General features: G+C 53.1%; 1 protein-coding gene across 4 annotated transcripts in view; it reads left to right on the forward strand.

Moving 5' to 3' along the window:
- LIG1 (ligase I, DNA, ATP-dependent) overlaps nt 1–24,182 on the forward strand; it is a 61,595-nt gene that overhangs the window by 16,295 nt on the left and 21,118 nt on the right. For 2 of the 4 annotated variants that reach the window (XM_011946476.1, XM_011946474.1), the window contains 15 exons: nt 2,069–2,176; nt 3,197–3,319; nt 3,560–3,638; nt 7,188–7,268; nt 7,550–7,606; nt 10,729–10,901; nt 13,166–13,332; nt 13,759–13,835; nt 14,677–14,768; nt 15,017–15,116; nt 16,749–16,834; nt 17,681–17,796; nt 19,630–19,725; nt 21,746–21,856; nt 22,403–22,474. In XM_011946476.1, coding sequence (XP_011801866.1) covers nt 2,069–2,176; nt 3,197–3,319; nt 3,560–3,638; nt 7,188–7,268; nt 7,550–7,606; nt 10,729–10,901; nt 13,166–13,332; nt 13,759–13,835; nt 14,677–14,768; nt 15,017–15,116; nt 16,749–16,834; nt 17,681–17,796; nt 19,630–19,725; nt 21,746–21,856; nt 22,403–22,474 — 1,538 coding nt within the window. The remainder of the gene's footprint in view (nt 1–2,068; nt 2,177–3,196; nt 3,320–3,559; nt 3,639–7,187; nt 7,269–7,549; nt 7,607–10,728; nt 10,902–13,165; nt 13,333–13,758; nt 13,836–14,676; nt 14,769–15,016; nt 15,117–16,748; nt 16,835–17,680; nt 17,797–19,629; nt 19,726–21,745; nt 21,857–22,402; nt 22,475–24,182) is intronic. The other 2 variants (XM_011946477.1, XM_011946478.1) reach the window with 2 other exon arrangements.

The raw sequence follows: 24,182 nt of genomic DNA on the forward strand, positions 1-24,182 counted from the left end.
TTCCTTGTAAATTTTACCATAAAGCTGAAGTTCCCAAACTTTCTTAGTTCACAGCACCCTTGATGTCTTAGTAATTTTTTTTATGGTGCTCCTAGGCCAATACCTTATCAGTTCTATTGATTAAGTGGTTATGTCCAAACATCTAGTAGATACTGTACATACATTGCAAAAAAAAGTAATATTTGTGTGTTTTTTTTTTTTTTTGAGACGGAGTCTCACTCTATCACTCAGGCTGGAGTACAGTGGTACAGTCTGGGCTCACTGCAGCCTCCATCTCCCAGGCTCAAGTGATTCTCCCACCTCAGCTTCCCACGTAGCTGGGATTACAGACCCCCAGCACCACGCCCAGCTAATTTTTGTATTTTTAGTAGAGGTGGGATTTCACTATGTTGACCAGACTGGTCTCGAACTCCTGAGCTCACATGATCCACCCACCTCGGCCTCACAAAGCCCTGGGATTACAGGCGTGAGCCACCGCACCCAGCCTGTATTTTGTTCTTAAATAACCACAATTACTTGTGGGAAATGCCTTAGATACTCTGTAACATCTTAAACAGTGGAATCTAATTGAAAACTGCCACCGTCATATCCTGTTCTATGTTGATTTTTGTACAGTACTTGATTTTTATAGCAGCAACCTATGAAAACCCAGCTTTGCAGAGATGCAGTGTCATTACAAGGAATGTGACGTAATACCGAAAACTGAAATACCTCGAACTTGTAGTTCATACAGTGGCCAACAGGTGTCGCCGGGTTTCCTTTGAAAAATCCAAAATACCTTGCAGTGCCCAGTGAGTTCTCGGCATGTTGGTGAACCCACCGGAAACAGCCATAAAGATCTGATCCATTGATCATCTGGGGCCTGCATGAGATTACACCAATTGCAGCCTTTAGGGTCGTCAGGTTTTTTGTTTCTGCAAACAAATAAAAGGTCCATTTTCCCAGGGCAGATTTAAATTTGGTTAAGATTTGATTTCTTGGCCAGGTGCGATGGCTCATGCCTGTAATCCCAGCAGTTTGGGAGGCTGAGGCGGGTGGATCACTTGAGTCGGGAGTTAGAGACCAGCCTGGCCAACGTGGTGAAACCCCATCCCTACCAAAATTGCAAAAATTAGCTGGATATGGTGGCGGGCGCCTGTAGTCCCAGCTACTCAGGAGGCTGAGGCACAAGAATCACTTGAACCTGGGAGGTGGAGGTTGCAGTGAGCTGAGATTGCGCCACCGCACTCCCGCCTGGGCGACAGAGGGAGACTCCGTCTCAAAAAAACAAAAGATTTGATTTCTTATTGATAATTTTTAGTACAAATTTTACTGTAAACTACGCTTTTAGCCATTGTCAGTGTCCAGTGAGGGGCAGTGAAGGTGGCTCTTTCTACTAAGGCAGATTTTTCCCAAGTTGGTTTTTACAGTTTTTATTGTGACCCTAGAGGTATGATTTTTGTTAACTTTAAAAATTTTTGTCAATAGCAGGCTGTCATTTACATTTTTAACCCTTTCAGATTCTATTTTGGGGTGAATAACACTAAAGGAACCATCTGTAAGGAAAGACACACCGTGTATGTCTTGGCTACATAGGCAAATGGGGGCTGGACTCCCTCAAGGTCCCTGCCTTGCTTGGGGTTGACGAGGAGCGGGGTCTTACATGGCCCGCCACTTAACAGGTACCTTGGATTGGTACAAGATAGAACTGTAATCCCAGCACTTTGGGAGGCCGAGGCGGGTGGCTCACCCGAGGTCAGTAGTTCAAGACCAGCCTGGCCAACATGGTAAAATCCCATCTCTACTAAAAATACAAAAAAATAGCCGGACGTGGTGGTGGGTGCCTGTAATCCCAGCTACTCGGGAGGCTGAGGCCGGATAATCGCTTGAACCCAGGAGACGGAGGTTGCAGTGAGCCGAGATCGCACCCCTGCACTCCAGCCTGGGCGACAAGAACGAAACTCTGTCTCAAAACAACAACAACAACAACAAACAGATGGCAGATGAGGGCAGATTGCCTCCAGAGTCAAAATGCCCTTGTAGGTTCACTGTGATTTTTTTGCCATCTGACCGTTCTGTCTATTGTCAGAAGTGGAGACCCCAGAAGAAAGCCTCACAGAGGCTGAAGTGGCAACAGAGAAGGAAGGAGAAGACAGGGACCAGCCCGCCACACCTCCCAAGCCCCTAAAGACCTCCGGTGAGTTTCTGGTCCCTCCTCCGCCCTGCCCCACCTCCTGATTTTGGGGTCAGAAGTCTTTGGAGGACAATTAATTTAAACAAGGCATAGATTCTCAAACTTACTGCTTAAGTGCAAAATCTAGAAGAAGAATAGTTTTTATTACTGGGTTTTTTTTTTTTTTTTAATTATTATTTTTTCCCATGCATGTGGGAAAGGAGGAAAGAGCCAGTCATTCTTTAAAAAGTCTTCATAGGCCAGGTGCGGTGGCTCATACCTGTTATCCTAGCTCTTTGGGAGGCTGAAGTGGGTGGACTGCTTGAGCCCAGGAGTTCGAGACCAGCCTGGGCAACGTGGCGAAACCCCATCTCTACCAAAAAAAATACAAAAAGGAGCTGGGTGTGGTGGCACGCACCTGTAGTCCCAGCTACTTCGGAGGCTGAGGTGGGAGGATTGCTCGAGTCCAGGAGGTGGAGGTTGCAATGAGCTATGATCGCACCACTGCACTCCAGCCTGGGCGACAGAGCAAGAACTCCCCTGCCTCAAAAAAAGTAAAAGATAAAAAGTATTCACAGCTTTCAGAAGTCATAGGTGTAAATTAAATGTTATTAATTAAGTTAGACAACCAAACTGAGTTACAGGATTTTAGAGGCTGAAGTTACCCTCCCAGGGTGGTCCAAGTGGCCGTGAGGCCTCTGTGTTAGAAACGCTTGTGGGGAGAATTTTAGGGATACAGAGTTGTATCTGATTTTCTACAGCTGCTGGGAGGATTGGGAATATTTTCGTCTCATGAGGATGAAACTTCTTTTTACCACTATTCCTAAGTCTCCTATGTCAGGCCAAGTGCTAGAATTCCACTAGTTTAGCACTGAGGAGTTGACAGCAGGCCTGAGATCTCAGCTCAAAGCTAGCAGAAAGGAAAAGGGTAGGTTTAGCTATATCTACCATCCACGGGGTCAGAATGATCTTGGAGGTTAAAAAAAAAAAAAAAGTCTCAGGGTCAAAAGAGTTTGCATCACCGTCTGAGCGCTCTCACCGCAGAAGCAGAGATTCCAGTGGAAAGCGTTTCGGAGCCCAAGGTGGCCACGAGGCAGAAACTGCAGGAGGAGGAAGAGCAGACCAAGCCTCCCCGCAGTGCTCCCAAGACACTCAGCAGCTTCTTCAGTGAGTTTTCCTTGCTCACCCCACCTCCCGGGGTTGTCCAGGCAGGAGGCTGGTGGGCCTCTCTCCAGAGGCCTGAGATGCTGTGAGACCCTTCTCCCTGCTGGTTGGAAAGTCAGCCTTGTGTCTACCAGCCTGTCACCCGTCTGCCCACGCACTGGGATAGTGCTGGGTGCAGAATGGGTGGGAGGTGGGGGCTACCGGAAGGAGAAGAGGCCCACTGTTTTCTGTCTTCATTCCTAGCCCCACGGAAGCCAGCAATCAAAAAAGAAGTGAAGGAGGAGGAGCCAGGGACTCCTGGAAAGGAGGGAGCTGCTGAGGGGTGAGTCAGTGTCCGGGTCTGAAATGGGTCTTCGAGGCGTGCTTCCTTCTCTGCATTCCCACAGCCCCACCCCCAGCTCAGGCTTCCTCCTCTTGCAGGACTTGGCAAACCTTTTCTATAAAGAGCCAGAGAGGGAGCCGGGAGCGGTGGCTGAAGCCTGTAATCCCAGCACTTTGGGAGGCTGAGGCGGGCGGATCACGAGGTCAGGAGATCAAGACCATCCTGGCTAACACGATGAAACCCCATCTCTACTAAAAATACAAAAAATTAGCCGGGCGTGGTGGCGGGCGCCTGTAGTCCCAGCTACTCGGAGGCTGAGGCAGGAGAACGGTGTGAACCCGGGAGGTGGAGCTTGCAGCGAGCCGAGATGGTGCCACTGCACTCCAGCCCGGGTGACAAAGCGAGACTCTGTCTCAAAAAAAAAAAAAAATAGCCAGAGAGTAAATATTTTAGGCTTTACAGGACACATTTGGCCCCTGTTGCAACACCATTCTTAGCTCCCAGGACCCGTAGAAACCATCGAGGATCGGAGTTTGCTGACCATGGCCCCAGCCACCCCCCACCCTGCCTCCAGTCTTTCATCCTCAGTCTGATCCCCGTAGAGCCTGGGGGATCTTTCTAACACCCAGAGTTGACTCTGCCCCTCTAGGGTTCCCCAGAGCCCTCAGGAGAAAATCTACGCCCATTCGACAGCTGACCCCCACCTCCCTCTCTGGCCTCACTTCCTACTTCTCTGTTCCTCTGGCTCTGAACTCACCAGATTTTTTATTTTTGAGACGGAGTCTTGCTCTGTTGCCTAGGCTACAGTGCAGTGGTGCCATCTCAGGTCACTACAACCTCCATCTCCCAGGTTCAAGCGATTCTCCTGCTTTAGCGTCCCAAGTAGCTGGGATTACAGGTGCACGCCACCACACCCAGCTAATTTTTGTATTTTTAGTAGAGACACAGTTTCAGCATGTTGGTCAGGCTGGTCTTGAACTCCTAGCCTCAGGTGATCCATCCACCTCGGCCTCGCAAAGTGCTGGGATTACAGGCGGGAGCCACTACACCTGGCCTGAACTCACCAGATTGAGTGTTACGTGCTGGAAGCCAGTAGGCGCATCTCCTCTGCCTTAAAATTCACTGAACACCCCTTCTGTGCCAGCCCTGGGTGGCCCACGGGGATGAACCATAGAGAGCTGGCCGCCCCGCCCTGGCCCTGGTGATGTGTACAGTGTGCTGGGGCTGTGGGACACTGAGTAGGTTGTTAAACAATTCGTTGCTTCACTGTAATTTTGTTAATTATTTGAAGAGATGTTTGGGCTGATTCCCATGACACCTAATATGCACACAGGAGGTCACACTGAAGACTGATTGGATGCGCGGGTGGATACATATCCTATAAAGTGACGATGTCACCCCCCTGCGATGCTCCAAACCCATCTACGATTCCCCCCAGCACAGAGGATAAATGCTGGGCTTCCTAGTGCCGTCACGAGCCAGCCCCGTTCACCTTACATTGTAGCCTCCTGGCATCTGCAGCCTCCTCCTGCTCCCTCCGCACACCACGTCCCCATGTCCTCTCATTCCTACCTGCTTTTTTTTTTTTTTGAGACGGAGTCTCGCTCTGTCGCCCAGGCTGGAGGCAGTGGCGCCATCTCAGCTCACTGCAACCTCTACTTCCTGAGTTCAAGTGATTCTTCTGCCTTCGCCTCCCGAGTAGCTGGAATTACAGGTGCCTGCCACCATGTCCAGCTAATTTTGTATTTTTAATAGAGACGGGATTTCTCCATATTGGCCGGGTTGGTCTCAAACTCCTGACCTCAGTGATCTGCCTGCCTCGGCCTCCCAAAGTACTGGGATTACAGGCGTGAGCCACCGCACCCGGCATGACTGCTTTTCTTGCACCCCACAGTGGCACTGTCCGTCTTGGCCATCCATGCCCTGTGTGAGCATCAGAATCAGCTGGAGAGCTGAAAAATATCCTGACGTCTCTTTCTGCCCCCGAACCCTTGTCCTCATTTTGGTAGAGATGTAGGCCTGGGGCTGGGGAGTCCTCACTGTTCCATAAAATGCAGCCAGGAGTGGGAACCCTCACTGTCATTTTTTATTTAACCTTCAGGACAACCTGTCATAGTAGAGACCCCTTAGCTCCCCAGACAGGTGGAGATGCTGTGGTTCAGAGAGGGGAAGCTGCTTCCTCAGCAGGCACAGCTGGCTGGGGCAGAGCAGATTGGAACCCAGATGAGTCTGAATGCAGAGTTTGGCTGGGGTCAGTGTGAACCACTTATGATATAAAGGTTGAGGCCGGGTGCAGTGGCTCATGCCTATAATCCCAGCACTTTGGGAGGTCGAGGTGGGAGGATCACTTAAGCTCAGAAGTTTGAGACCAGTGTGAGCAACACAGCAAAACCCCATCTCTGCAAAGATCCGTTGGGCTTGCTTGTTTGCACCTGTAGTCCTAGCTGCTCAAGAAGCTGAGGTAGGAGAATCGCTTGAGCCCAGGAGGTTGAGGCTGCAGTGAGCATCGTTCCACTGCACTCTAGCCTGGGTGACAATGAGACCCTGTCTCAAAAAAAAAAAAAAAAAAAAAAAATAGAGGTTGGGAATAGTGTCTAGAGCTGTGCTGCTCACCAGCTGTGTGGCTGTGGGTGAGTTACTCAACCACTCTGTGCCCCAGTTTCCTTATCTGGAAAAGGAAGTTAGAAAGGTCCCTTCTGGCCAGGCACGGTGGCTCACCCTAGCACTTTGGGAGGCCGAGGCGGGCAGATCATTTGAGGTCAGGAGTTCAAAACCAGCCTAGCCAACATAGTGAAACCTCATCTCTACTAAAACAAAAAAATTAGCCAGGTGTGGTCGTGCGCACCTGTAAAATCCCAACTACTCGGGAAGCTGAGGCAGAAGAATCACTTGAACCCAGGAGGCAGAGGTTGCAGCGAGCCAAGATCATGCCACGGCACTCCAGCCTGGGCAACAGAGCGAGACTTTGTCTCAAAAAAAAAAAAAAAAAAAAAAAGGAAAGGTCCCTTCCTCCCACGTCTGATTGTTAATCAATGTGGCATTAGCATGGCACCTGGCACTTTCTGACACCCAGGACTGTACATGCCTCCCTCTGTCCTACTTCAGCCATGCGATCCCTTTTCTGTTTCTCAAGCGTGTCTGCACCTCGGGGCCTTTGCACTCGGTATTCTCTCTGCCTGGAATGCTCTTCCCCTGCTGCCCCTTGTGCTAACCCCTCCCCTCATTCTGCCCAGATAGGGTCTCCGGCGTTCCCTGACCGCCCTGTGAAGCAGCACCTCTCATCTCGTCCTCTCCCTCTACTCAGCTTTCTTTTGTTTTCTGAAAGATTTTTTTTAACACTTAAAACTAATGATGTGTTTACACAGGGGTTTTTTTTTTTGCCCACTTTCCTCTGACTCTCCTGCTGGAGTGTGAGCTCCAGGTTAGCAAACTTTGTTTCATATAGCTCTGCACTGTGTGTCTTAAACAGAGCCTGGCACATCACAGTTGGAGAAATGACTTCGCTTTGACCCAGGGCTCTGCGATTCAATCTCCCTCTTGCCTCCATAGACCCCTGGACCCATCCGGTTACAATCCTGCCAAGAACAACTACCATCCCGTGGAAGACGCCTGCTGGAAACCGGGCCAGAAGTGAGGTTTCTCCCTTTTCAGACTGTCCCCCTGCAGTCCCTGTTGCTGCCGGAGGCTCTCTAAGCAGAGCCTTGGTTGGGGGAAATGGTCAAGTCTCCCTTCTGTGTTTTGGCGACAATCAGCAGCATTGAAAGGGACAGCGAGACAGCCCTGGGCTGTGAGCTCATGCATTTGGGTATTGGCAAGGGTGTCCCAAGGAGGTGTGAGGAGGCAAGGGTGCAGACGGGCAGCGTGGTATAGCCTGCACCACTGTCGCTCTTGTGTCTCTGTTCCTTCCCCAGGGTCCCTTACCTGGCCGTGGCCCGGACGTTTGAGAAGATCGAGGAGGTGTCTGCCCGGTAACTAATCAGGCCTGCCTGGGCGGGGACGGGGACGCTTCTGGCTCTGTCCTCTGCATGGCAGTCCATGCTGCCTTGTTCCGCCAAATCCTTTCAACTTGGCCTCCGACCCCACTCGGGCGTATGATCATGATGTCAGACATGGTCACAAAAGCAGGTCCTCTTGACTTTCTGCCTCGTTCTCATGGGTCAGAGCAAGACACAAGGGTGAGCCCAGATGTGTGGCTCATTCTGCTTCCTGCCTTCACTGTCAACCCCACTTCCATATGTGTCCATGTTGGTTAAGTGATTCGAGCCTGTTGTGACTGCTCCGTAGTGTCCCTTCTTTCTCACATAGCAGATGTTACCAGCACTTTTTTTTTTTTTTTGAGACGGAGTCTCACTCTGTCACCCAGGCTGGAGTGCAGTGGCTGGATCTCAGCTCACTGCAAGCTCCGCCTCCCGGGTTCACACCATTCTCCTGCCTCAGCCTTCCGAGTAGCTGGAACTACAGGCGCCCGCCACCTCGCCCGGCTAGTTTTCTTGTATGTGTTTTAGTAGGGTTTCACAGAGTTAGCCAGGATGGTCTCGATCTACTGACCTCGTGATCCGCCTGCCTCGGCCTCCCAAAGTGCTGAGATTACAGGCATGAGCCACCGCGCCTGGCCCTAATTTTGTATTTTTAATAGAGACGGGGTTTCACTATGTTGGCCAGGCTGGTCTCGAACTCCTGACCTCAAGTAATCTGCCCGCCTCAGCCTCCCAAAATGCTGGGATTACAGGCCTGAGCCACCACAGCCGGCCCTCTTCTGTATTTTGTAAGGATGCTTTTTGGATTCAGAGCCTACCTGAATTCACTATGATCTCATCTTAATCTATAGGTACATCTGCAAAGACCTTGTTTCCAGATCAGGTCATGTGGTGAGGCTCTGAGTAGACACGAATTTCAGGATAGGCTGTTCCACCCACTGCACCATCCAATGGTAGCTCTTGCCTACAGTTATTACTGCGGGATTTCCCTAATGTTGGTTTTTGTATTTCTTCTCTGAACCTTAAAAGCCTTGGTAATGAGACTTCTGTAAGAAAAACACAGCTTCTCTTTTTAATGAGGCCCCCTAAGTTTGCCAGTAACAAACCCATTCTTTCCAGCTTTGATGTTTTAGACAGAAACACGGTTTTCTTTTCTGAGGCAGCGCAGCTTAGTGGCCGGGAGCACAGTCCTCAGGCCCACGGCCTTGGTTTACATCTCAGCTTGATACTTGCTCTGTGACCTTGGGCAGGCCGTGGACTCTCTGTGCCTCCGTTTCTTCATCTGTAAGATGGAAATAATAATAGTACCTACCTCAGAGGCGAGCTGTGAAGATTCAGTGAGTTAAAAGGTGCAAAGTGGCTGGCCGTGTTGGCTTGCGCCTGTAATCCCAGCACTTTGGGAGGCCAAGGCAGGCGGATCATTTGAGGTCAGGAGTTCGAGACCAGCCTGACCAACATGTTGAAACCCCATCTCTACTAAAAATTAAAAAAAAGTTAGCCGGGCATGGTGGCACACACTGCTAGTCCCAGCCACTCCGGAGGAGAGTGACCCGAACCCACGAGGTGGAGGTTGCAGGGAGCCGAGATTGTGCCACTGCACTCCACCTTGGGCGACGGAGCCAGACTCTGCCTTAAAAAAAAGAGTGCAGAGTGCTCAAAGCCAGCGCCTGAATTTAGAAAATGCTCCGTAGCAGGCCGGGCGCGGTGGCTCACGCCTGTAATCCCAGCACTTTGGGAAGCCGAGGCAGCAGATCACGAGGTCAGGAGATTGAGACCATCCTGGCTAACACGGTGAAACCCCGTCTCTACTAAAAATACAAAAAATTAACCGGGTGTGGTGGCGGGCACCTGTAGTCCCAGCTACTCGGGAGGCTGAGGCAGGAGAATGGCGTGAACCCGGGAGGCGGAGCTTGCAGTGAGCCAAGATTGCGCCACTGCACTCCAGCCTGGGCGACAGAGCGAGACTCTTTTCCCAAAAAATAGAGGGAAGCGGTGCCATGCGCCTGTTGTCCCAGCTACTCGGAGGCTGAGGCAGGAGAATGGCGTGAACCCGGGAGGCGGAGCTTGCAGTGAGCCAAGATTGCGCCACTGCACTCCAGCCTGGGCGACTGAGCAAGACTCTTTTCCCAAAAAAAAAAAGGAAAACGCCCTGTAGCATTAGCTGTCATTTCTCTGGGCTGATCATCACCATCTTCATCATTGTTACTGCCACACCAAGTCACTTCCCCACTGTATCCACCCAGTGGGTTCACCTTGCCCGCTGCCTAGACAGAGCCAATTTATCAAGACGGGAGAACTGCAGCGGAGAAAGAGTAATTCCCACAGAGCCAGCTGGGCGGGAGACCGGAGTTTTATTTTCACTCAGGTCCGTCTCCCTGAGCATTTGGGGAGCAGAGGTTTTAAAGAAAATTTGGCAGGTAGGGTCTTGGGAAGTGGGGAGTGCCGTTTGGTCAGGTTGAAGATGGACTCACTGGGGGTCAAAGTGAGTTTTTCTTGCCGTCTTCCGTTCCTGGTTGGGATGGGAAACTCGCTGAGCCAGATTATCTGGGTGGTGTCAGGCTGAGCGCAGGGTCTGCAAGCTCTCTCAAGCCCTGGTCTTAGGTTTTACAATAGTGATGTTATCCCCAGGAGACGGCTGAGGAGCCAGAGGCTGCGTGACCCCTAAACCTAAATTTCTAATCTTGTAGCTAATTTGTGAGTCTTGCAGAGGCAGGTCCCTAGGCAAAAAGGGGTCTTTTCCAGAAAGAACTATTACCAATTTCGTTTCAGAGTCAAACCATGAGCTGAATTCCTTCCCAAAGTTGGTTCTGGCTATACTCAGGGCTGAACAAGGACAGCTTAAAGGTTAGAAGCGAGATGGAATCGGTTAGGTGTGATTGCTTTCCACGGTCATCATTTCCTCAGTTAGGGTTTTGCAAAGGCCTTCTCACCACTTAGCAATCTGTGATTTTCCTCATGGCTCCAGGCCCCAGAGCCTGGGACTGTTCCTGAGCCCTTTCCTCTTCTCCGTTCTCCATTTCTTTCTAGTGTCCACCCCCTTAAACCCACCCCACCCCTATACCACACTTTGGCCTTGAAGAACCAGGTGGTCACACGCCCGTCCCCTCCTCCAGGCTCCGGATGGTGGAGACGCTGAGCAACTTGCTGCGCTCCGTGGTGGCCCTGTCGCCTCTAGACCTCCTCCCCGTCCTCTACCTCAGCCTCAACCACCTTGGGCCACCGCAGCAGGGCCTGGAGCTTGGTGTGGGTGATGGTGTCCTTCTCAAGGCAGTGGCCCAGGCCACAGGTAAGAGGGACTGTGGTTGGAGGGACCGGAAGGACGGGAGCTCAGCCAGAGAAAATGCAGAGGTCAGGCGGATCAGAGAGAGACTCTGAAACTGGGGTGAGGCAAAGGCTGAGAGGGAGGAGAACCTGATAGGGACAGATTTGCAGGGGTGTGGGAGAGAACATAGCGGCAGCGGTTCAGGTGAGGGAGGACCAGGCCTGTGTTGGGACAGGGACTGTGGGGTGCGCTAAAGGGGAGGGCTGGGGAAAGATGCTGGAGCCAGCGACAGCAGGATTTAGGGGCTGAGATTGAAGGTTGGGGCATAGAGAGGTCTGAAAGGACTTTGACTGGAGGGATTGGAAGGAGTGGGAGGTGTGAGGGGCCAGTGGCCTGCAGGGGCCCAGCCGCCAGTGCTGGGTGGAAAGGCTGGTGATGTGGGCGACCCGCCTGCCAAAGGCCTGGAGTGCTTGGTGCTTATCATGAGGACACTGGGGAGCCATGGAAGGGCTGTGAGCAGGCAAGGGGCAGCGTCCAGGGAGAAGAGAAGCTGGATCCCAGCTGTAGAGAAGAGAGGAGAGGGCAGGAGTTGGAAGAGAGGGAGCACAGCAGAGATCTGGTAAACAGTGGGTGTCAGGGTGAGAAGGCAGGAGGAATGCCTCCAGGGTCTCCCTGGGTGAGGGGATGGATGAGGAAGCCATCAGCAACCTGGGACCCTGGTGAGGGGCAGGTGCCTGCAGGGGGCATTCATCACCTCGGCGTGGGGCAGGCGTGAGCAGCCTCTGTCTGTGGGCCCCCAGGGCCATCCAGGAAGTTTGGAAATGGGTCTGAGGCTCACCAGGTCTGGCCCAGAGCCCAGGGTTCGGAGTGGTCAGCGTAGGAGGGATGACCACCCACTGGTGAGTTCTCATCCACTTGGGGAGAGGATGTGCTAGGAGCACTGGAGCTGGCTTAGGGCCATGGAGACCAACTGTTTAGGGAAGGCGGAGGTTTCAGGCTTTCATGAGAGGACAAAGGGAGTGAGAAAAGTTGACTTGGATCAGGAAAGAGTTAGAGGCTTATGGGAGCCAGAGGAGATGACACTCAAGATTCTCTCATTCACTTGAGATGTGTTTCTGGAGCACTGACGTCATAGCAGACCCAGCACACACGGGGTCTGTTAAGAATACTCTGAGCTGCAGGTAATGAAAACCCAACTACATTGGCTTGGACAAAGAAGGATCTGTTTTTCTCACAAAAGAAGTTGCAGATGCTGGCTTTCCTGCCCAGCGATCCGTGGCAGCCGGGGCCTCTTCCGCTCTCTCAGGCTTCCACCCTTGGCGTGTTTGTGTTCACGCTCACACTCCTCTCCCTGCCGCCTCGTGGCCCCCGTGGCTGCCCAAGTCCCGGGTTTGTTGTGAGTTGCTGACCACTGTGGAGAACCCCATCCCCTTTGACGTGTGAGCCGATACGTCACATACCGGTGGACACTCACTGCTGACGTTCCCATTTATGGGAGTTTCACTTCACGTGCGAGACCCGGCCGTTTGGTGTGTCCCCTCATGGGCCGTGGCCAAGCGTCCGTGGACTGAAACACGCGCCTGTTCATCACAGACTGCTTTCCCTGTCCTTCTTTTCTGTGTTAGAGTTACGGCGTTATTTCGACATGTGTAGGCAGGTTATGTTATCTCCACATTTCATTTCAGAACAGAAAAGAGGTGACACACAGTGTCTGGTGACAAGGGTATGTTGGTTCTGATACATTGAGAGCTGCTTGTCACACTTGTCACCGTGACTTGAGGCTCCACCTCCCCAGCTCTTACACCCAGGCGCCCACGGGACCCAACTCTGGACAGTAAGTGGGGCCAGAGCACATCCCACGTGGCTCCAAAACAAGCCAAAGGGTCGCTGGTCACTGCCAGAGATGTTCCTGACCTGCCAGAGGAAAGGGTCCCTTGGCCTTCTCTGCTCTGTCCACACTTACGTCCCTAGTGATCTTGTCCCGCCTATGGCTTTAAATCCTATCTGCTCCCTGATGACACCAGCCCAGATACCTCCTGAGTGTGGTCATGTTCGTTCATCGCTTTCCTGGCTCCACGTGCATGTCTGCTGGCTTCCTACAGCCAGCGTAGCTGGGGGCACCTTCCCCAAGCCGTTTCTACCAAGTGGGTGAGCGTTAGACACAGGGAGGTGCAGGGACTCGCCACAAGCGCACACAGCTGGAGAAAGTTTATCCAGGCCGCCAGAGAAGGGAGACACGCAGTCACAGCTGTCACCCTCGACACCCCCACCCGCACTCTCCCCTGCAGGTCGGCAGCTGGAGTCTGTCCGGGCTGAGGCAGCCGAGAAGGGCGACGTGGGGCTGGTGGCCGAGAACAGCCGCAGCACCCAGAGGCTCATGCTGCCACCACCTCCGCTCACTGCTTCCGGGGTCTTCAGCAAGTTCTGTGACATCGCCAGGCTCACTGGCAGTGCTGTGAGTGGCCGGCTGCTCACCCCGGACCCCAGGCATTTTGGGGACCTGAGGCCATGTGTGCATCAGGAAGGCTTCTGGGTAGACCATCAGCTGGGTCACTTCAGTTCTGCTTGTAGGGGGCACGGCTTCCTCTCCTCCTGCACCCAAGCCTAGGGGATTCTCCTCTCCAGAGTCTAGCAGACCTAGTGCCATGGCTGCCACATGACAGGACTCTAAATACTTCCTGGATAAAGGGAGAGGGAGGCAAGGAGAGCTAACTCGTTCTTACTGCCCTAATAGCGGGCGGCCATGGGAGCTGGAACGTGGGGATGGGGTGAGGGAAGGAGGGCAGGTATTCCAAAATGCGGGGCAGCAGCGTGGCTGGTGGGATGGAGGTGTGGTCCCTGCCTTCACCAGGCGCTGACGGCTCTTCCCCCGACTCTCCAGTCCACAGCCAAGAAGATAGATATCATCAAAGGCCTCTTTGTGGCCTGCCGCCACTCAGAAGCCCGGTTCATCGCCAGGTGAGTGTGTGGGCCTGTGAGGCTGCGGAGGGGGACTGCAGACCCGGAGGTGAAAGGAGGGAGGGACTGGCAGCCGGAATCATCACGAATGCCCTGACCATCCTTGGATGAGAAAAGCATGAGCAGGAGGCCTGGCCCCTGAAGAGTGGGAAGGGACGGTTTCCTTTCTCAGGCCAGCTTCTGTCCCTTGGTAGTGCTGTCTGGAGAAGGCCCCTGGGCCCCTGTGGATGAAGCGTGCTGTGATTGATTAGTGAGGTCTGCCTCTGCCTGGGCACAGGCCCTGAGAGCAAAGCCATTGAGGGCTCACATCATGGAGCATTTCTTGGGTGCCCGGCCCTGTGCCACGTGCCTTATCAATTCCTACCAGCAACTCTGTGAGACTGGTCTTGTTACCCTCACCTCCAGTTTGTAGAAGGGGAAGTGGAGACCCAGGGAGGCAAACTAAGCCACTTGCCTCCTGCCACTGGCTCAAAGCAAGGACCATGGTGGGGTCCTGACCATCACAGTCACCAGGGCGGGCGCCAGGCTCAGTTCTCTCCCTGACTCACCCTCCTTGAGCCTCGCCAACCCCTCAAGGCAGCTGAGATGAGAGGTGCTGGTGCACCTACTTGTGCCCTTCCCCAGTCCATGCTAGCTGGCAGGATCATTACTGCCTGGCCTCAGTTTCCTCATCAGTCACATGGGGCTGTGTGATGTCTGGGGTCCCTTTCGGGCTCTGAAGATTCTTCTGGTTTTTGAGGAGAGGGTCTATACATGTCAAGGTGGGGTAGACCAGAGAAGGGAGGAGGCAAGATCCGGGAGGTGCAGACAAGCCCCCTTCCCTGGCCTGCTCTCTCCCCAGGTCCCTGAGCGGACGGCTGCGCCTTGGGCTGGCAGAGCAGTCAGTGCTGGCCGCCCTCTCCCAGGCTGTGAGCCTCACGCCCCCAGGCCAAGGTGAGCTCCTGTGGCCCGTCACTGCGTCCCTCACTGGAGTTAACTCGGGCTTCCCCCCTCCTCTTCAGAGGCCCATGCCCACCCCTTCCCCAGCGGGCCCCTGCCATCCCAGGCTCCTCTCCTGTAGGGGGGAGCGTCTTGGGCTGCGGCATCTGCATTCCTTGCCATACAGCAAACCACCCAGTATGCACCCTGGTGTAGCCAAGGACTTGGGCACCTTCCAAAGCCTCTGGTGGGTCTTTTCTTAGAATTCCCACCAGCCGTGGTGGATGCTGGGAAGGGCAAGACAGCAGAGGCCAGAAAGACGTGGCTAGAGGAGCAAGGCATGATCCTGAAGCAGACATTCTGGTGAGAGCTGGGCCGTGGGCGGAGTTGCCAGGGGCTGTGGGCAGAGTGCCAGGGATGGGGTGGAGCCAGAGGAGCAGTGGGCGGGGCCAGTAAGTGATGGACAGGCGTCACTAGTGCGGTCATGGGGTGACTGAGAGCAGAGGTGATGATCTAGACAAGACTGGTGCTTGGCACAAGGTTGATGACAAAGATCAAGAGGGTGGCAAACAGTGAAGGGTCAGTGACCCCAGGAGAGGTATAGAAAGATGCTGACAGCGTCCGGGCGCAGTGGCTCACGCCTGTAATCCCAGCACTTGGGAGCCCGAGGCGGGCAGATCTCTTGAGGTGAGGAGTTTGAGACCAGCCTGGCCAACATGGTGAAGCCCAGTCTCTACTAAAAATACAAAAATTAGCCTGTAATCCCAGCTACTTGGGGGGCCGAGGCACAAGAATCATTTGAACCCGGGAGTCTGAGGCTGCCGTGAGCTGAGATCACGCCACTGCATTCCAGCCTGGGCAACAGAGTGAGACTCTGTCTTTAAAAAAAAAGAAAGAAAGAAAAACGCTGACAGCAAGGGAGGGCAGCCGGCCTCATGAAGTGTCTGAGTTCCAGACAGGGCTGTGCATGTAGAAAGGCCTCAAGGGACCCTGAGAGGAGCAGGTGACTGGCACATGGTGAAGGGACCTGAGAGTCGTGGAGAAGACATGTGCGGAGTGGTCACGAGGGCTCCAGAGAGAGCCATATGGAGGGACCGAGGACAGCAGCTGACCCAGGGCTGGTGACTCCAAGATCCTGACTGCCCCAGAGAGGATGTCAGAGGCAGGAGGGCTGATGGCAGTTCCACAGATGCCCTCAGAGCACCTGCTCTGGGCCAGGCAGAGCAGACAGCGGTGAACAAGCCCCAGCAGAGCTCCCAGGCCCGGGCAGCAAGCTCAAGCCAGCCTGCACATGGGGTTCTACCAGCTGCTGACCTCAGGCCTACCCCACGCCAGCTACATCAGAATCTTTGTAGGTGGAGCCTGGCCTTGAAAACCTTTATTTATTTGTCTGTTTTTATTTTTTTTTTGAGATGGAGTCTCTCCCTGTCATCCAGGCTGGAGTGTAGCGGCACAATCTCGGCTCACTGGAACTTTTGCCTCCAGGGTTCGAGTGATTCTCCTGCCTCAGTCTCCTGAGTAGCTGGGACTACAGGCGCGTTGCCACCACCCCTGGCTAACTTCTGTGTTTTTAGTAAAGACAGGATTTCACCATGTTGGCTAGGCTGGTCTTGAACTCCTGGGCTCAAGTGATGCACCCGCCTCGGCCTCCCAAAGTGCTGGGACTACAGGCATGAGCCACCGTGCCCGGCCAAAAACCTTTTTTTAAAAACTATATCCTTGAGTAGTCTCATGTGTAGCCCGAGTAGAGAATCGCTGATCTCATGGTGACAGATAGGGAACAGGGGCAGGGCCAGACTGAGGGAGACAAGGTAACAGATAGTGACACCAAGGGAGAGCACAGAGACAGGGTGGCAAGAGGAGTTCGGCATGTGGTGACTGAGGTGGGCAGAGGTATCCAGGAGCCCAGGTTTCTGGGAGCAGGCTGAGCTCTCTTTCCAAACTGTGTGAGTTCTAGAAAGGCTTCCTCTATCTTGTTCTCACCCTCCACCCCAGCGAGGTGCCCGACCTGGACCGAATTATCCCCGTGCTGCTGGAGCACGGCCTGGAACGTCTCCCGGAGCACTGCAAGCTGAGCCCAGGTACAGACCCCAGGGGCGCTGAGAGCAGCCCCGGCCCCTCCTGAGTCGGCATGAGGATGGCCATTGTAGGCGCCCCTCTCAGAACCTGCAGGGTCCTCTCCCCCACCAAAACCGAATGCTCTTCCCTGGTGCTGAGACCCACTGCTTTTCTCCTTGGAATTTCCCCACTTTCCCCTCTCTGGAGTAGACAGGGTGTAGGCGACGCTGCTGTGATGAACAGGAGCTGGGCGTGGTGGCGTGTGCCTGTCATCCCAGCTACTCGGGAGGCTGAGGTGGGAAGATCGCTTGAGCCCAGGAGTTCAAGGCTGCAGTGAGCTGTCATCGCGCCACTGCCCTCCAGCTGGGCGACAGAGTGAGACAGTAAATAAGGAAATAAAAATGGGTCAGAAGGCAGTGGGTCAGGCAAGAGAGAATCTCTTTCTCTCACACATCAATGTCCAGAGCAAGGGAGGGAAGGTACAGGTGTGCAGCTGTGACCCAGGGATGACCCAGGTTCCTGTGTCTTGTCCCTCTGTCCTCCAAAGGTTGTTACCGCAGTGTCTGTGATCCAATGTGGCTCACGTCCCTGTTCTAATTGTGGGAGGAGGGATGCAGAGGAGGGAAGGGAGGCAACCAGATTCCTTGCAGGGATGTGAGCCAGACATTGCACATGCTGCGTGGGTTCCAATCACATGGCCTTTCCCAGCTGCAAGGAAGGCTGGAGGCTGTAGTCCCAAGTGGGAGGCTTCGTGACTGAAGAGCAAGGAAGGAGAATGGGTCCTGGGGCCCATTAGCAGTTCTCCTCGCCATGTTCCCCTCTAATCCATCGCCTTCCCTCTCCTCTAACTCCGTCTCCTCCTCTCCCAGGGACTCCCCTGAAACCGATGTTGGCCCATCCCACGCGGGGCGTCAGCGAGGTCCTGAAACGCTTTGAGGAGGCAGCTTTCACCTGCGAATACAAATACGATGGGCAGAGGGCACAGGTATGGGGAGTGGGACATGTCCCTTCCACAGACAGGAGAACGTCAGAGAGCGGCGGGGGGGTCACTGAGGCCTGAGCTCCAAGCCAACCTGCGCCGCAGACTGCCCAGCTGCCCTCGCTCGTCCCTCTGGGCTTCAGCATCCACCTCCATGCAGTGGATGCGGTTTTTGTTTTGTTTTGTTTTGTTTTGCTCTTTGAGACAGAGTCTCACTCTGTCACTCAGGCTGGAGTGCATTGGCGTGATGTCGGCTCACTGCAGCCTCCGCCTCCCGGGTTCAAGTGATTCTCCTGCCTCAGGCTCTGAAGTAGCTGGGATTACAGGCGTACACCACCACGCCCAGCTAATTTTTATATTTTTAGTAGAGATGGGGTTTCACTGTGTTAACCAAGGATGGTCTCGATCTCTTGACCTCGTGATCCACCCACCTGTGCCTCCCAAAATGCTGGGATTACAGCTGTGAGCCATCACACCCAACCTGTAGAGTGTGGTCTTAACTACCTCACTGGCTTATCCAAAGCGACAATCATCCAGAATCCTGACCGATGATAGTGGGAGCTCATGAAACGTGGGCTCCGCTGATGCTGCTGGGGGGTGTGTTCATTTCAACAGCTGTTCTGGGAGGTGCCCACATCACCCCTTCATGCTGTGTTGTGCGTTGTGTCCTGTGATCCAGGGTCTCAAGCGTCCTTGGTCCTGGGGTCTGTAAGAATGGGTTATGTCTCTTCTGTCCTGACAGGTGTGGGGCCTTCTCACCTGGGGACAGGTAAGCAAGCGAAGTGGGTGGATGCCACAGGGCTCGGGGCAGTTACAGGAAGTGGACCCCTGAGGAGACCAGTCCGGCCAACACGGTGAAACCCCATCTCTGCTGAAACTACAAAAATGAGCCAGTGTGGTGGCGTGCGACTGTAATCCCAGCTACTTGGGAGGCTGAGGCAGGAGAATCGCTTGAACCCAGGAGGCAGAGGTTGCAGTCAGCCAAGATCACACCACTGCACTCCAGCCTCCACGATACAGTGAGACTCTATCTTAAAAAAAAAAAAAAACAAGGGTGGATCCAGTAGACACAGGTTCACACAGGTGGATCTCCAAAATAGTGTTGAGAAAAAAAGACACGAGATGATTTATGATAGTGACAATGATTTCTTGACAACGGTTCCTTGAAATAACAACATACATACAAGATACTATATATGCAGCCCTGCTTAATGGCTGTGACCAGACTGTCTTAAAATAAATAGACATAGAGGCTGGGCGCGGTCGCTCATGCCTATAATCCCAGCACTTTGGGAGGCCAAGGTGGGCAGATCACCTGAGGTCGGAAGTTTGAGATCAGCCTGGCCAACATGGTGAAACCCCGTCTCTACTAAAAATACACAAATTAGCCAGGCGTGGTGGTGGGCGCCTGTAATCCCAGCTCCTTGGGAGGCTGAGGCAAGAGACACTCTTGAACCCAGGAGGTGGAGGTTGCAGTGAGCAGAGATTGCACCACTGCGCTCCAGCCTGGGCGAGACTCCGCCTCAAAAAGAAAATCAGAATGAGATCTAGAGCATAATGACATTTAAACAAATCAGCACCCACATGCAGCGAGGTGCACATGCTTACATGGGGAGAGGTATAGGGTTGGAAATGAAGAAGAAAATGATGGCAGGAGCTTCCAGAGACAGGACTGGGAGGTGCTGTTGGAACTGAGGAGATGATTCACTCACATCTCCACACCAGTTCCTCCTCCAGAGCTTCCAGAACCTTCTACCAGTGCAGGTGGGGTCGGAAGAGAAAGGTGAGGCCACATGAGGGGACTCAGCTGATTTCCCCTCCCTTCTCCCATCGTGACAGATCCACGCCCTGGAAGGCGGGGAGGTGAAGATCTTCAGCAGGAATCAGGAAGACAACACTGGAAAGTACCCGGACATCATCAGCCGCATCCCCAAGGTGGGCGTCTGCCACGCACTTGCACTCTGCCACGGGCTGTGGTCAGGGGTGCAAAGACCTGAGGCCAGTCTAGGCCAGTGTGGCACAGTGCGGGGTTTATTGGGAGGAGATCAGATTGCGTTTGGCTGCAAATGACGGAGCACTCAGTCCTGCGAGGTGTAAGCTGATACGATTTTTTCTCACATCTAGAGGCGGGCACCCCAGCACAGACTTGGCTGAGCACTGATGTCCCCCTGAACCCAGCTTATCACTACCTCTATCCCCTGCTGTCCGTGGCTGGCTGGCTTTTAGTGCCGATGCTTGTCCCCTTAGAGTTTCCCAAACAGATGTCACTCTTCCAGACAGAAAGAGGGAAAAGGGATTCTAGCTTGAGTTAACACTTTCCTGGACGCCTCCCACCCACACCCGCTCCCCCGCCGTGGACTCCAGCTGGGAGTCACTGTCCAGCACTGGGTTCCATGGCCACCCTAGTGCAACAAAGTCTTGAAAAGCCAGAGTCTAACTCTGCAGCCTCTGTGGTCAGGAACGCAGGGAGAGGGAGTCAGGACGAGTGTAGACGGGGCCAGCCTGCGGATAGACCCTGAGTCTCAGATACAGAGTCATACAGAGCTGGGGGCTTCTCTGCACCCAATAGGGGTCTTGTGCGTGTTCAAGGAGTCCTCCATCAAAGAGCCTTTCTCTTTGCCTGCCCCTAATTCAATAGGAAATAGGCTATTTCAGAAAGGGGGCACAGTGGTCAGCTTTCTGCCTGTTAGAGACAGTGACGGTGAGAGGCACAGCTGAGTGCATGCATTAGGGGAGCTCCTGTTCAGTGCCAAGCACTGTTTTTTAAATCGATTTTCTTAAGGTGTAATTTCCCTAAAAGTTGGTGATTTTCAGTGTGCACTATGCTGTTTCATTAATTTTGAAAAGTTCATACACCCAAGTAACCAACAACCCAATGAACGTATAAAATATTTCCACATTCTCATCATTCTAACATATTTCCTCTGGGCGCGGTGGCTCACACCTGTAATCCCAGCACTTTGGGAGGCTGAAGTGGCTGGATCAGTTGAGGTCAGGAGTTCGAAACTAGCCTGGCCAACATGGTGAAACCCTGTTTCTACGAAAATACAAAAATTAGCCGGGCGTGGTGGCATGTGCCTGTAATCCCAGCTACCCAGGAGGCTGAGGCAGGAGAATTGCTTGAGCTTGGGAGGTGGAGGTTGCAGTGAGCCGAGATCATGCCACTGTGCTGCAGCCTGGGTGACAGAGGGAGACTGTCTCAAAAAGAAAAGAAACAGGCTTGGCTTAGACTTGGTGCCAGGGAAGCTCCCTGGCTCCAGGATACAACATGAATGCTGCCCCGGCTTGGGTAACACAGTGTTGCCTTGAGGGAAAAGAAGGCCACCCAGTGGAGGAGACAGACGGGGCAGGCATTCTAGAGGGAACAGCATATGCAAAGGCCCAGTGGTGGAAGAGGCATCGCCCATTTATTTGAGAAACAGAGAGGCTTACATTGCTGGGGCGAAGAGAGGCTGAGGGGGCCAGGCAAGGCGAGGGATGACCCAGGAGAGTCCCCACAGCTTTGGGGAGTCATGGGGATGGTTTTTAGCAGGGAGGTGCTGTGATCGGATTTGGGGCTTGCCGGTGTCACCCTGGCCGCTATGGGAAAGCTGGATTGGAGAGGGTCGGTGCAGGACAGGGAAGCCCAGTAGGCTGGGCTGAGCAGGGAGGTGGTGGGAAGTGGACAGCTTAGGAAATCATCAAGTTCACTGGGGAACTGAATATGGGTGACAGAAGGAGGGAGATGACAAGAGCTCCTGGGTTTCCAGCTTGTGGGACCAAATATTACATTCTCAGAAACGTTCGTTTCTGTCTCCTCTTGGTGGGGAATAAGAGAAAAGCATCCAGGTGCATGTGCCTCTTTGTTAGTGCATCTTGAGAGCTGCAGAAGGAAAGGGGAATGTATCTCCCCGTTTGTCTTTCCACCTCATCCTCCACCTCTCACAGGCCCTGGGTCTCTCCCTTCACTTTTCAGATTAAACTCCCATCGGTCACATCCTTCATCCTGGACACTGAAGCCGTGGCTTGGGACCGGGAAAAGAAGCAGATCCAGCCATTCCAAGTGCTCACCACCCGCAAACGCAAGGTAGCATCACCCGCTCCACTGCCTGCCAAGGCCCCGTACTTCCTCATCTTCCACCCAGTCCTGGCTGCGGGTCCTGCCCAGTGCCCAGAAGGGCAGAGTGTCAGTCTGGGTGCAGTTCTTTCAGCCTTCTGCAGAATGGCTGCCACAGCTCCAGCCATCACATTCTCATCCCAGCATCCCAAGTAGGAAGAGGGGAAGGGCCCTTTTCCTGCATCTCTGTTGTTTCACTATGAAAGAAGATCTGTTCTAGAAACCCCCACAGGTTTCCCCTTTTCCATCTCGTTGGCCAGGACTGTGTCATGTCACTGCCATTAGCTGCAGAAAAGGCCAGGAGAGCAAATATCTGGTGAAGGGGAATGAGGTTGTTGGAATGAGCTGAGAGCCGTTACAATCCAGCACCTGGAACCAGCAGCATGGCCGCCCTCACAGATAGGCAGCCAGTTAGGTGGGGCGAGAGGGAGACCAGTAGGTGCATGCTGTCGGCCTCAGGCCCAGCACCCTGTCTCACCTTCCTGCACTCACAAACTCCGCTGTGTCCCAACCCAGGAAGTGGATGCGTCCGAGATCCAGGTGCAGGTGTGTTTGTACGCCTTCGACCTCATCTACCTCAATGGAGAGGTGAGTTCCGGCTTCCTGTCCAGGAGCAGCTGAGGGGTGACGGGGTAGGGTGTGAGCCTGGCAGCTGCCAATCTGACTTCCTTTTCCGACTCTGCCACTTCACACGGCCAGGAGGCCACACTTGGGCAGGAGTTCCCAAAGTGTGGTCTGAGGACCCCTGAGGTTCCTTAAGATTCTTTCAAGGACACCTTCGATATCCCTCTGTTTCCAACTCCACGTTGGCGTGAGGTGGATCTTCCCCAGGTCCTGCCACCAGAACGGTGTGTTGCAGAAGCACGCAGGAGAATCCAGCCTCTGTGAAGCCAGATATTAGAGGATTTGCAAAAGTGTGAAATAATGCCTCTAGTCTCACCAGTTTTTCAAAACACAGGTTATGTTTCATCCAAATATGTTATTTAGAGCCAGGCGCTGTGGCTCACGCCTGTAATCCCAGCATTTTGGAAGGCAGGAGGATCGCTTGATCCCAGGAGTTCAAGACCAGCCTGGGCAATATAGAAAGGCCCTGTGTCTATTTAAAAAAATATATAATAATATTATTTGGATTAGCATATTGGATTTGTTTAATTTCTCATTTTATATTTCTAATATGGTGTAACTATAATATTATGTAACCCACATTAACAAGCTCTATGCAGTGAGTCTTGAAAAATGTTTCTTTTGTTTTTGTTTTGAGACGGAGTCTTGCTCTGTCACCCAGGCTGGAGTGCAGTGGCGTAATCTGAGTCTTGAATAATTTTTTTTCAAGACGGAGTCTCGCTCTGTAGCCAGGCTGGAGGGCAGTGGTGCGATCTTAGCTCACTACAACCGCCTCCTCCCAGGTTCAAGCGATTCTCCTGCCTCAGCCTCCCAAGTAGCTGGGATTACAGATGTGCGCCACCATGCCCAGCTAATTTTTGTATTTTTAGTAGAGATGGGGTTTCACCGTGTTGGCCAGGCTGGTCTCGAACTCTTGACCTCAGGTGATCTGCCCCCCTCGGCCTCCTAAATTGCTGGGATTATAGGCGTGAGCCACTGCACCTGGCCTTTAATAACTTTTAAGAATGTAAAGAGGTCTCAAGAAAGAAAAGTTTGAGAATGGCTTACTTTGGGGTATCAGGAATCTGGAGTCAGGCCACATGCCTTCATATCTCAGCCCTCCCTTCCTAGCTGCGTGGCTACAGATGAATGACTCAGCCTCCCTGTGTGTCAGTTTCCTGATCTACAGTAAAGAGCTAACAGTGGCAGGTGCCTCATCTCTTAGGGGGTGAGGGCTAACTGGTAGGACAGGGGTGTGGAACCCAGTAGCTAGTGCTTGGAAGCTTTCAAAAGAAATTTGCAATCAGGCTGGGCATGGTGGCTCACGCCTGTAATCCCAGCACTTTGGGAGGCCGAGACAGGCGGATCACTTGAGGTGGAGAGTTCTAGACCAGCCTGACGAACATGGAGAAATCCCGTCTCTACTAAAAAAAGAACAAAAACAACTAGCTAAGCATGGTGGCACATGCCTGTAATCCCAGCTACTTGGGAGGCTGAGGCAGGAAAGTTGCATGAACCTGGGAGGCGGAGATTGTGTTGAGCTGAGATCACGCCATTGCACTCCAACCTGGGCAACAACAAGAGCGAAACTCCTCAAAAAAAAAAAAAAAAAAAAAAAAAAAGCAATCATCATCATGCCAGATAATCTTTTTTTTTTTTTTTTTTTTTTTTTTGAGATGGAGTCTCTCCCTGT

The sequence above is a fragment of the Colobus angolensis genome, unplaced genomic scaffold (genome assembly GCF_000951035.1).
Source record: "Colobus angolensis palliatus isolate OR3802 unplaced genomic scaffold, Cang.pa_1.0 Scaffold25, whole genome shotgun sequence".
NCBI lineage: Eukaryota > Metazoa > Chordata > Mammalia > Primates > Cercopithecidae > Colobus > Colobus angolensis.